The sequence below is a fragment of the Myotis daubentonii genome, chromosome 11, assembly GCF_963259705.1.
Source record: "Myotis daubentonii chromosome 11, mMyoDau2.1, whole genome shotgun sequence".
NCBI classification, from domain to species: domain Eukaryota; kingdom Metazoa; phylum Chordata; class Mammalia; order Chiroptera; family Vespertilionidae; genus Myotis; species Myotis daubentonii.
Window position 1 is genome coordinate 81,520,089 of NC_081850.1, and position 12,864 is coordinate 81,532,952.

Genomic DNA, 12,864 nt, shown 5'->3' on the forward strand with positions numbered 1-12,864 from the left:
GCAGCAGCCTCAGCCTCAGAGGTCTAACACTAACCATACTTAGTCCCGATTCCAAGCCCCGGCCTGATTCAGGCCCCACCATCTGAAGCCTACGATCGGTCCCGCCGTCCAGGTCAGCCCTCCCCGCCCACCCTCACGCCTCGGAGCTGGCCTTCAGGAGGCCATGAGCTCAGGGTCTTTTTAAAAACATATATTTGTATTGATTTCAGAGAGGAAGGGAGAGGGAGAGAGAGAGAAACATCAATGACAGAATCATGGACCGGCTGCCTCCTGCACACCCCACACTGGGGATGGAGCCCACAACCCGGCCTGTGCCCTGACCGGGAATCGAACCCTGACCTTCTGGTTCACAGGTCGACGCTCAGCCACTGAGCCGCACCGGCCGGGCTCTTTGCCCATTTCACGTGGTTGTCTCTTTGTTGCTGAGCTGTAAGGGTTCTTTCTGTTTTGAACTAACCCCCATGAAGTGCGTGAGCTGTAAATACTCTCCCCTCTGAAGACTGTTCACAGCACTGATGTCTTTTGACGCAGAGGTTTTTTAACTTAGTGACAAGTCCACTGGATCGCGATAGTGCGTGCCGGCAGCTCTGGGCTCTACACCGCCACCCCCACCGAGTTCTGAAGGACCCGATTCTGGTGGCTTTCAGCCCCTCCTCCCGTGACTGGGACACGGCTCGGGCCAGATGCTTAAAAATGGCAGCGGTCAGAGCGCCCGAGCGTGAAGTCGGAGAGGTGTGCGGACCGGAAGGGCCGCCCCAGAAGACGGGGCGCCTCAGAGCTGCCGCCCAGCCGCCTTCGCCTTTCATCGGATTCTTCTGCAAATGCATCTTCGGGAGCCCAGGCCCCCAGGTCCCGGGGAAGAGCAGCCGTTTCCAATCCTTTGTTCCCAGTTGGTGGTTGGTCCTCAGACCCCGCTGAGCTGAGTGCAGCCTGGAGGCGCCTTTAATTGTTGCCCCATCTGAGGCCGCACTGTGTTCCCCCTCATCACCGACCAGGGCAATGGCTGTGTGCGTGCCCCTTGGGACACACTCCTGACCTGTGGCTGCCTCTCCAGATGGCCCCTGCGCACTCACGCTGCCCTGAGTGGGCTCCGACGCGCCAGGCAGGCGTGTCCCCTGCTCCCGTCCCCAGCAGGGGCCACTCCTCCGTGTCCAAGGCCACCCTGGGCGTCCTCCAGCGGCTGAGACCGCAGGGACAGCTGCCCGGGGAAGCCCAGCCCTCTCCAGAGGCTCAGGTGGGCACTCCTTTTATGTGAATGGGAAGGAATCAGCTTGCAGCGTGGCATGAATCGAAACCAGGGATCACGAATGTAGGGGCCCCGAGATGGACCGAGACGGAGGCGGCACCGCTGGGCGCAGCGCCCGGACTCACCAGGAAGGAGCAGAGGAAGATGAAGGAGACGAAGTAGAAGTAGGCGAAGTCGCTGCCGCACTCGCTGGCGTTGGCGTGCTCGTCGCATTCCTGGTTGCTGAGGCAGGACAGCATGATCTCATGCCAGGCCTCCCCGGTGGCGCTCCTGAGGGGGAGGGGGCGTGAGGCCTGGGTCCCCACCCAGAGACCCCACGCGGCTGTCAGGTCTGGGGACAGATGGCTGCTGCTAGAATAGGACCCTTAGGCACCAGACTCTCCAACTGCTCATTGCAAATGACCAACAGTACCTGGAGCACCAGGCTGATGCCCCCCATGGCCCCCGAACCCCGCAGCCCTGGGCCCCCCACTTCCCAGCCCGGCGGCCTGTCCTTCCACCCGCTCACACGCCCGCCTCTGTCTCCCTCACCCATCTCCCAGAGACAGCTCCTGCCTGCGTCCCCACAGCTGAGTCACTGCAACGGCTTCTGACACCTCCCTGCTCCCCTGCCCATCGCCCAGCAGGTCCCCTTGAGACAGGTCAGATCTTGTCAGTCACGGCAACAGCCCAGATCCACATGCCCACCCACAGCGCCGCGTGACCGCTGCCCGCCTTTCCCTGCCCCTGACCTGCTCTGGCCACACCAGCCTCCCGCTTCCTGAACATCCAGGGCACCCCCTCGAGCAGCCACCGCAAGCGCCTCGGCACCGATTTCTGTTCCTGGGCCCTCTGTGCCTGTGGGTCCCCTGGGTGAAGCTGGCTGCGCCCCACTGATGGTGGCCAGGGGTGAGGGGCGCATGTGGGGCACAAGGATCGGAGGGAAGAGAGACCTCTGAGCCCAGGTGGCCTCCTCGGGCGCTGCCTGTGGCCCAGGGGGGACGTGAGTACCGCCAAGGCCAGCTGAAGGCCAGAGGAACGGCGCCCTCAGGTGCCTGCTGGTGGGAGGCAGGGAGCGCTCGAAAACTCCCCACGCGGCTCAGCAAGGCACCCTGGCCTGAGCTCTCCCCATGGCGCAGCAGGAAGTGGACTGGCAGGTGGGCTGGCAGGAAGCAGCACAGCCCAGGGTGCAGGTGCAGGTGCAGGCGGGGGGCCGGGCCAGTCGCAGCCTCTGCACCAGGAAGGAGCCTGTCTGGGTCCCGCACACACCTGAACAGCAGCATCAGCGCCTGCAGAAACGTCCGGAAGTTGTTGTGCCTGTTGATGCTGGAGTCGTCGTCCAGGGCGATGTTTCCAAACACCTGGAAGGGAGAGCAGCTGCAGGCCACAGGCGGCTCCTGGAGCCAGCCGGCGGAGGCGGCTGCGCGTGGACGGGGGCTGCCGTGGCCAGAGCACGGCCAGAGCCCAGGGCCCGGGGCCGGGCACCGGGCGCGCACCTGCATGCCGATGATGGCGTAGATGAAGAACAGCATGGCGATCAGGAGGCACACGTAGGGCAAGGCCTGTGGGCGCACGGAGGCGGGTCAGCCGGGCGGTGCCACCCCCGCACCCCACGGCCCCCCGCCTCTGAGCACGGACGGAGGACGCCGGGCGGCTCACCTTGAAGGACTGCACGAAGGTCCAGAGCAGGATGCGGATGGTGTAGCCCTGGCGCAGCAGCTTGATGAGCCGGGCCGCGCGGAACAGGCGCAGGAAGCTGAGGTTGATGAAGTTGTTCTGCGGGGACAAGGCGGCTCCCTGACCCGCGGACTCCGAATCCGCCTCCTGCGCGGAGCTGCTCCCCTCCCACCCCTCCCACCCCTCCCCGCGCCCGGGTCCGGGGAAAGGGGGAGAGGGAGAGGAACACGGAGTCACCACGCAGTGTGAGCAGCCCCTTCGGAAAGGAAAGCTTGTGATCGCATCAGTTCATGCAGCAGATCAGACCGACCACCCGACAGAGGGACAGAGGAGCGGCCGGGTCACCTGCCCTGCTGGGGCCCCCCTCCCCTCCCCACGGCAGCCGAGCCCCGCCGGGCCGCAGAGGGCAGGCACTCCCCCTGCAGACGGCCCCCCAGGTGTGGGCGCAGTGGTCTTGCCGCTCACACCACAGAGGCCTCCTCCCCGTCCACAAGCAGGTCTAACCCCGTCCTCCAGCTGCCACGGGTGGCCTGGGAGTGTGGCTTCCGTGGCCGGGTGCCTGAGCTATGACCCGTCCCTCTCAGGGGCACAGCTGGGCAGTGCTCAGATGGTGCTGCGGCCCAGGGGCTCCCGCCACTGTGCTGCCTGAGGCGCGGGCAGGCTGGTGGTCCGAGCCCGTGGGGAGAAGGGAGGGGACTCAGATCGAGGGCAGCAGCATGCAGGCCGGCCGCACCCCAGGCTGCCTGTCTGGGCTCGGGGCCATCAGTGGTGACGGGGTCACTGGCTTCCAGGGACAGTGGCCCCACCCCCTTGCCAGTGCTTCCTTGATCCTCTCCCCTCAGGGGCTGACCCCTGGTTCCCAGAGTGGGGGGACTCTGCCTCTGCCTGTGAGGGACCCAGGCTCACAGGCCCGGCTTGCGTGAGGGACAGGCGGGGTCAGGGCCCCTGGGTGGGAGGGCCATCCGTGGGCACGAGGAGCCGGCTGTGGTCCAGACCAGCAGGGGTAGAGTGGACTCCAGGTGGGACCCTGGGGTGCAGGCTGCCTACAGTCCCCTCACTGGCTTGTGCGGGGGGACCCCAGTGGGCACAGTGGTCAGGGACCCCTCAGGGGCCTGAGGGCTCTCAGGGGGGCCAGTCTCCTCCGGAGGTGGCCATGGGACAAAGGGCTTTGTGCATAGGCCAGGGCGACTCAGCTCAGCACGGAAGGGGCGGAAAGGCCTGCCCCCTGGGGGTCTCACTCGGAAGCCCCTGCTCCGTGGGGTTGGGAGCGGCCAGGGCGGCGACCTGCTCAGCAGCTGTAGCCGAGTTCCCGGAACACGGGGGAGACCCAGCTTCAGGAGGAGAGGGAGCGCACAGAGGAGGCCGGGCTGGTCACCAAGCTGCTTTGGGTCGAGTCCCTCACCCAGGACTCCAGCTCCCACCCCGCCTCCCAGGCTTCTTTCTCGGGGCTCCGAGGGCACTCAGGGCGGGGGGGGGGGGATGGCAACAGACAGACAGCCCGAGAGCCATGAGGACAGATGGTGACAGCGGCCACAGACGCTCAAGCGCGTGACGGGGACGGCACTGTGGCTGCACCCGCAGGAGCCGCCAGGCACCGCCACCCGGTTGCATGCAGGGCGGGGCAGCCGCGGCACCTCCCCACGGCCGTGCACGGTCACCTCTGGCCTCGGCCACCCCTTGGAGGTGGGCACCCCTCCCATCCTCCGAGTCCATGGCTTCCGTGGCACCGGGAGCAGCTACACCGACCTCAGAGCCAGGCCCGCACCCTCGATGGGGGAGACCGTCACCTGGGGGTGCACTGTCGGGCCCCTATGAGCCCCGGCTCCTCCTCCAAGATGGAGACCTTCGGAGCCCTGCCCTGGGGGGTCGTGAGGAGGCCGCACAGCAACACGCTTGTCACACCCCACCCAGGGGGCGGGGACCAGGCCCGGGCCAGCGTCCCTGCGTCAGCACATCAGTGCCTCTGGCCAGGTCACGGCCAGGCGAAGGCTGCCGGCCCGAGATCCACACAACTGCTGGCCTCACCTCGCTTCCTCCTGTGGGGCTGATGACGGTGGACACTCTGCCTAGACCCACGCACACGGCTCGTGGGAGACGCTGCTGGGAGCCCGAGCAGCACCAGCCATTTTCTAAGACTCAGGGTCTCCACTCCGACCGGGGCCTCCGTCACAAAGGCCCCCTCCGCTACAGGTAGCTCACCATCTGCTGCCTCACAACCAGCCAGTCATCTCGGCTCGGCCTGCCCAAGTCCCCTCTCCTCCCAGATGGTCCTGGAGACCTGGCGGAGCCTGTCAGCCACCCGGGTCCCCACAGCCTGCCGGCAACGGCACGCACCCTGGGACCAGGGGCGCCCGGGTGACGAGCCGGAGCAGGCTGTCTCCTGGGGCGGTCCCCCCACCCGCGCCCCAGGCTGGCCGGGCGGGCTCTGCTTCAGGAAGGACCCCTGGGAGACTCCGTAGGGGCCGCTGGGCAGAGCAGCCTCCTGCACCTGCTGCTGATGTGCCACAGAAACCATGGACTCGACCAGGCTTAGCCCAAACCCACGGCCTGCAAACCTCCCCGCCTCAGAGAGTCTGGACACTCCCGCCCCTTGGAGCCCCTGCTGGCCCAGAGGGGCCCAGACCGTGCAGCAGCCAGAGGAGGGGCGCCGGGCTGTGACCACACCCGGGCAGGGCAGGGCAGGGCAGGGCAGGGCAGGGCAGGGCAGGGCTAGCAGACGGACAGCACAGCAAGCCAGGCGAGGGGCTGTAAGAACCGTGGAAGTCATGAAACCAACCCTTTCCTACATGTGATGTTTTCATGGATGAACATTTGCGTATTATTTACAAATTGGGGTGTTTGAGCGGCAGGCGAGACAGACAGACGCAGACATGGTTTCGCAGTGTTGGTTGGATGGCGTGAGTCAGCAGGCAGGTTAAGGTGAGTCAAGGACAAAACAGAAAACAAAGGAGAAAATGATCATCAACACGAGCAGAACGCAGACTCCGAGCGGCACTGGGTTTAGCTTTGGGTAAACGGGCATTTTGCTGAAAATGCATCAAAACACTGTTTTGAACTCGGTAGGTGATGCAGACAGTGGCGTTCATTTGCATTCCTATTTGCAATGCAAATTCAAAATGACACACTTATTTTTTTGTCTCCAGGCAAAGGAATCAATGTCAGTTTCAGCCTGTGGTGCTTTCTCTCGGGGCCCTGGGCAGGGCGATGGCTCTGATTTGTTTTTAAGTCGGGGGTGGAACTGACACCAATATTTTTGCCGGAGGAAAAACAGTGCGTTCACCAAGATGAAGTGACCACAGATGGAAAGAAAGGCCACGGGGGCGGCGGGCCTCTGGGCAGCGCGGGAGGACGGAGCCCACGCCGGTGGGCAGGGAGCTCTCCATCCCCGTCAGCCTCCGCACGCAGGTGACGGCCGCCCATCGGGCTTGTTGGAAGCAGCGTCTGCACAGCCACAAGCACCCGCCCGAGCGTCCAGCTGCTCGGGGCAGGCGCTGGGCCCTCCAGGCTCCCGCACCGTCTGCCACCTGTGCCTGGGAGGGAGGCCTCCTGTTTGTTTGTCTGTGACGCAGCGGGCACCCTGCCTGCCCCTCCTGGCAGCCGCTCGGCACCGCCCTCGTGAGGACGCAGGAGCCCCACGGAGCGCGGTCCCTTTACCGGGATTAGATTCCCGAGTCCAAGGACGGATCGGCGAGGCCATGGTGCCACCAGCGGGCGGAGCAGCCCTGATTTTTTGTTTGATTTGTCAAATGGCAGCTTTCATCTTTTTGCCTGGATTATTCAGACTGTTCGATTTTAAAAGCCATAGAACAGACCACATGGAAAAGACTACGTATAAGTACACGTATGCACACACGACCCGAAGAATAGTTAACGACACGCTGGGCACCGCGGCACGGGTTTCCCACGCAGGAATGGAGAACGAGGGGTCCTCCGCGCACGGACGGCCCTTCCTCCCGATACACGGAACGTTTTCTCCAGGGAGGACGGTGCTTTTCCATTTGGCTTAACGAGCCGTCCCTATCCCAAGGTCTAAAACAGTGGTCCTCGCCCTGACCGCTTTGGCTCAGTGGATAGAGCGTCGGCCTGCGGACTCAAGGGTCCCAGGTTCGATTCTGGTCAAGGGCAAGTACCTTGGTTGTGGGCACATCCCCAGTAGGGAGTGTGCAGGAAGCAGCTGATCGATGTTTCTCTCTCATCGATGTTTCTAACTCTCTATCCCTCTCCCTTCCTCTCTGTAAAAAAATCAATAAAATATATTTAAAAAATAAAAATAAAAAAATAAAATAAAATAAAACAGTGGTTCTCAACCTTCCTAATGCCGCGGCCCTTTAATACAGTTCCTCATGTTTTGGGGCCCCCCCAACCATAAAATTATTTTCGTGGCTACTTCATAACTATAATGTTGCTACTGTTATGAATCATCATGTAAATATCTGATATGCAGGATGTATTTAGGCGACCCCTGTGAAAGGGTCATTCGACCGCCAAAGGGGTCGCGACCCACAGGTTGAGAACCGCGGTCTAGAAGATGTTCTCCTGCATTTTCTTCTCCGAGTTTTAAAGTTCTGCCTCTTGTCGGGCCGGCATGGCTCATAGTTGAGCATCGACCTATGAACCTGGAGGTCACGGTGCAATTCCTGGTCAGGGCACAGGCCCAGGTTGCAGGCTTGATCCCCAGTGTGGTGTGCAGGAGGCGCCAATTGATGATTCTCTCTCACTCTCCCTTCCTCTCTGAAATCAATAAAAACATATTTGTAAGTTCTGCCTCTTACATTTAAGTCTTTTTGTCACCGTGAAATAGAATTTGTGAATGGAATGAGCCAAGATCCGATGTTGGCTTCCCCACGTTGCCCGTGATCACAGCGCGAGCTACGGGAGGCTGGGTCCTCCCCACCAGGCTGCAGCCCAGCCCTCGCACATCGAGGTCCCACCCACCGCGGTCCGACCGAGCCAGTGCCGCCATGGCACAGCGGCAGGGCCGCTCCCCCACCTCCAGCACCTTCTCCTTCGGGTAAATTGTAAAAGCGGCTTGTCAAGTTCCCAAACAGAAGCAAGGTCGTCGCTATGGTGAGTCTGCAGGTCCGCTGGGGGCAGTGCCCACTCGCCAAGGAGCATAGCAGCCCCGCCTCCTGGTCCCCCTGGCCTCCAGCGAGGCTGGGATCCGCGTGAGAAAGGCAGCTTCGGCTGCCTGGAGGGACCGCACGCTCAGGCCGGGCGCCTGCCGGCAGCCTGCCGGGGAGGGACCCTCTCGCTGTAGACGGGCGGCCGCCCAGCACCACAGGACGGACGCTGCTCAGGCCTCACGGGCCTCTCTGGCTTCGAGGCTGCCCCTCCCGAATGCTGCCGGCGCCGGGGCGTCGCGTGGAGCTTGTGGCAGTGCCTTCGTCGGGTCAGTAACTCCTGGGCTGCTAATGGCTGGGATCGTGCTCAAAACCTACACGCGCTGGGCGCCTTCCCTGCAGCCCTGACGGGACCTTGTGAAGTTCCACACGGACTCTGGGAGTGCCGCTCAGAGCTCTGTGTCTCGGGCACGGCGGGCGTGGCTGCGGCCGCCCTTTCTCACACGCTCCTTCCCGTGACTTTACGGTATCTTTTGTTCCCTCTCACGCTGCCTTTGAAAAGCGGGTGTGGAGACTGTACGGGTCTCGCACAAACCGGGGGCGTCCGCTCACGTCCGCTCCCCGGGAGGCGGTGTCCAGAGCGAGATGACCTTTCCTTGAACTCCAGGTGGAGATGCAACATGTGAGACGACACAGTCTGGCGGTGTGAACGGTCTGGGCCGCGGCCTCGCTCCCCACCGTGGGCCGTGGGCTTGGAGGCAGCACAACCACTGAGCACGTCCTGGTGGGACCACCTCAGCGGGAGAGGCTTCAGGACAGGCCCAGGCCTTGGCGGGCTGGAGCGGGGGCGGGGGGGACACTGGGTGGGGTCCCCCACACCCTCGGAGAAGTCCACACAGACACCTGGATACCAGAGCAAGGCCACGTCCTGGCTGCTGGGCCTGGGCGGGGCTGTCTGACCGTGAGGCCTCGTGCCCGGGACACGAAAGCTTGTCCTCACGAGTGGCAGGTGCAGCCCCCACAACCCCCCCACAGTGGAGGCCACACCTAGGACCAGAGCTCAGCATGTCCACAGGGCTCCAGCCACTCCAGCCACTGACCACAGCGGCCAGGCCCTGTGACCCATCTGAACCCGACTGAGCTGCTGGGGCAGGGGCTGTACCCGGTGCCACTCATAGGGGGAGGTCGGGCCCTCACGGGCCAGGGCCGCAGCAGCGGAAGGCGCAGGGCAAGGGGGTGATGGGCACCGCCCAGCTCAGACCCATCGGCCGTGGGGGTATTGGCTCCCCCCAGCCCTCTCCTCCTACAGGTGGCCAGCCCCACCCTGGAAACGAGGTGAACACGTGAGGTGGGCAGAGTGGCACGGCCTCATGGTGAGACCCCCGCTGTCCCTCCAACCTGGCCCCTGGGGCTGGGAGCTGCCTCTCCTGGGGTCTGAGACCTGCCCTGTCCTGGGCTCTAGACCTGGCACTTCCACTCCTCCCCCTCGCCCCCCCACCCCCTAGCTCTCTCTGCGGCTGGGTCGGGAACGCCTCCCGCGCAGGCACGCGTACAGGAGCCCACGCCATGTCAGCTCCTGGAGAACCTGCCGTTTCACTGACGCCGAGCGCTGTGCTCAGAAACGCGCTTCCGGGCTCAGCCCTCAGCGCAGGTCCGCCCAGCACGGCCAGCGCTGGGCACAGTCCACGGCGGAGGACCACTGTCCCGCTTTCCACAGAAAACACACCTGGGCTTTCAAGTCTGACTCGTCCTGCCTGGTTCTGAGTTGGGGGCCACGCGTCACACGCACGTAAGGGCTCTCGTCCTCCTGCTGGTGTGACACGTTCTGGGGACGGCGTCTCACCCAAGAGCCAGCACCTGCTGGGGCGACCCCTGCGCCCGAGGGAGCACTTACCGCGATCTCCGTGACGAGGATGTCGGTGATGCTGCCCAGCACCGTGACGAAGTCGAAGACGTTCCAGGCGTCTCGGAAGTAGTTCTAGGGAGAGAAGGGCGGTCAGTGCCGTGGTGGGGCTCTGCCGGGGCCGCCAGGAGGGTCTAGTCAGGACGGGCCAGGAGCTGATGGGCCACCCCAGGGGGGACAGCGCAGGCCTGGCCCGCAGACACCAGGCTGGGCAGGGGCAGAGCTGAGAGCCACGTGCCCTGAGGGGAACCTCCCCGGAGCTGCCCGGGGCACAGACGGGTGATGGGCCCCCGCAGGTCGTCTGCGCTCTGAGGCTCGGGGAGTTCTAGCTCCCAACAAGGAGCCCCCAAGGCCCTTCTAGGACGACACGGCCCAGGAGTGGCGCCTACCAGCACCCCGAAGGCGACGATCTTGAGCACACACTCCATGGAGAACATGGACGTGAACACGATGTTCAGGCACTTGAGCATCAGCTCGTACTCGTAGGGCGCGTCGTAGAACTGCCGGGAGGAGAGTGTTGGCCACGGGCGCAGCTGCCCCGACGCCCATGACAGACGGGGACTCTCCAGCTCCCGTCAGTGTGCGGGGCGGACAGCAGCTGCCCAGCCCGCGCCACTCCTCCCCAATGCCCGCGTCCTCCCAGACCTTCTCCCGTCTCAGCCTGCAGCCAGTGATAGGCCCGAAGGGCGCCTGTGCTGACCAGGCAGTGCCTTAGCTCCGGCAGCTCCGCGCCCGTGTGGGGCGGCAGGCCGGCCCGCGGACGCACCTTCATCATCAGCACCACGGTGTTGAGGGCGATCATGGCCATGATGAAGTACTCGAAGGGCGGCGAGACCACAAACGTCCACGTCTTGTACTGGAAGGACTGCTTGTTCTGAGGCATGTGCCGCGTCAGGGGCTTGGCGCTGATGGCGAAGTCAATGCAAGCTCTCTGCTCGGGACAAAGCCGTGCCCGCAGCTCAGCGGGGACCCACGCGGCGCCTCCCCTCGCAGGCAGCCCCGGGTGGGAAGGCAGCCGAGCCGACCGCCCAGCCTCCCTGCCCTGAGCCGCAGGAGCCAGAGGGCCGCCCACCTCGTTCTTCTCCAGGCTGCACGCGGACATCGCCCTGTCCCCCTGCTCCTGGAAGGTAATGATGATCAAGGCCACGAAGATGTTGACGAAGAAGAAGGGGAAGACCACGAAGTAGACCACGTAGAAGATGGACAGCTCCATGCGGTACCCGGGGCTCGGGCCCTGCTCCTCGTAGGTGGCGTCCACCGAGTGCTTCAGCACCCTGGCCAGCGACAGCGCCATCAGGGCCGGCGGCCAGGCAGGCGCTTCCTCCCAGGCCAGGCTCCCTCAGGAAGCCCAGATGGCGCTGCCACCCTGTGGGCCAAACCCCTGCCCACGGTGCCATCTCGCTGGAGGTGGGCGACTTTCCCAGCAGGGGTGTGTGCCGGGCTGTGGGGGGGCCTCCCGGGGAAGGTGAGAGGCTCGGCAGTTCTGCCCGATGCTCCACCACGCTCACCACTCACGCCTGCTCACACCCGCTCACACCCAGCCCACCGGCCCTCGCCCAGCCCACACCTGCCCTAACCCAGCCCACACCTGTTCACACCCAGCCCACCTGCCCTTGCCCAGCCCACACCTGCTCACACCCAGCCCACACCTGCCCTAACCCAGCCCACACCCGCTCATACCCAGCCCACACCTGCCCTCTCCCAGCCCACACCTGCTCACACCTGCCCTAACCCAGCCCACACCCCCTCATACCCAGCTCACACCTGCCCTCTCCCAGCCCACATCCCCTCATACCCAGCTCACACCTGCCCTCTCCCAGCCCACACCTGCTCACACCTGCCCTAACCCAGCCCACACCCCCTCATACCCAGCTCACACCTGCCCTCTCCCAGCCCACACCTGCTCACATCTGCCCTAACCCAGCCCACACCCCCTCATACCCAGCTCACACCTGCTCACACCTGCCCTAACCCAGCCCACACCCCCTCATACCCAGCTCACACCTGCCCTCGCCCAGCCCACACCTGCTCACACCCAGCCCACACCTGCCCTCTCCCAGCCCACACCTGCTCACACCTGCCCTAACCCAGCCCACACCCCCTCATACCCAGCTCACACCTGCCCTCTCCCAGCCCACACCTGCTCACACCTGCCCTAACCCAGCCCACACCCCCTCATACCCAGCTCACACCTGCCCTCTCCCAGCCCACACCTGCTCACACCTGCCCTAACCCAGCCCACACCCCCTCATACCCAGCTCACACCTGCTCACACCTGCCCTAACCCAGCCCACACCCCCTCATACCCAGCTCACACCTGCCCTCTCCCAGCCCACACCTGCTCACACCTGCCCTAACCCAGCCCACATCCCCTCATACCCAGCCCACACCTGCCCTCTCCCAGCCCACACCTGCTCACACCCAGCCCACCCACTGCCAGCTCCCCCTGCTTCAGGAGCCCAGGGCTCAGCAGGGTGTATGTTCTGAGGGTTCCTGCTGGTCCCAGAGGAAGCGCCTGCTACTCATGTGCTCGGGACACGAAGGCCCCTCTGGCAGCCCGAGGGCAGGACAGGGAGACACGGAAACCCCCGCCTGTGGCACCAGCCAGTGAAGGGCTCTCAGGACATCACTCGCCCTATCAGCTCCTCCGGGAGAGTGGGCGCCCTTGCTGGCAGGAGCAGGAAGGAGCCTGTGGGCACCTGCTGAGCGGCTGAGACCCACACGGAGGAACCAGAGGCCCTGCCCTCGCTCTGCCTGCCTGGTTGCCACATGGCACTCACATGGGCCAGCCTTCCCCCGTGGACACGGTGAACAGCGTGAGCAGGGCCCAGAGCACGTTGTCGTAGTGGAAGTCGTACTTCTTCCACTGCCGCGGCTGGGCCTCCACCTCCTCTCGCTCGTAGTCCAGGTACTGGCCCCTGCGGACGACACAGGTGCGGGCGGCTCTGGGTGCTGTTGCCGCGTGGAGCCAGAGCCGGCTCTGCGACGCGTGTCCACAC

At 64.5% G+C, this 12,864-nt stretch overlaps 1 protein-coding gene across 2 annotated transcripts in view; it reads right to left on the minus strand.

The window, feature by feature from the left end:
• Positions 1 to 12,864, minus strand: part of CACNA1B (calcium voltage-gated channel subunit alpha1 B) — a 108,695-nt gene that overhangs the window by 16,845 nt on the left and 78,986 nt on the right. For both annotated transcript variants that reach the window (XM_059658543.1, XM_059658542.1), the window contains 9 exons: positions 12,646 to 12,783; positions 10,938 to 11,139; positions 10,632 to 10,796; positions 10,255 to 10,365; positions 9,857 to 9,940; positions 2,885 to 3,001; positions 2,722 to 2,787; positions 2,495 to 2,586; positions 1,372 to 1,516 (listed from right to left, as the gene is read on the minus strand). In XM_059658543.1, coding sequence (XP_059514526.1) covers positions 1,372 to 1,516; positions 2,495 to 2,586; positions 2,722 to 2,787; positions 2,885 to 3,001; positions 9,857 to 9,940; positions 10,255 to 10,365; positions 10,632 to 10,796; positions 10,938 to 11,139; positions 12,646 to 12,783 — 1,120 coding nt within the window. The remainder of the gene's footprint in view (positions 1 to 1,371; positions 1,517 to 2,494; positions 2,587 to 2,721; positions 2,788 to 2,884; positions 3,002 to 9,856; positions 9,941 to 10,254; positions 10,366 to 10,631; positions 10,797 to 10,937; positions 11,140 to 12,645; positions 12,784 to 12,864) is intronic.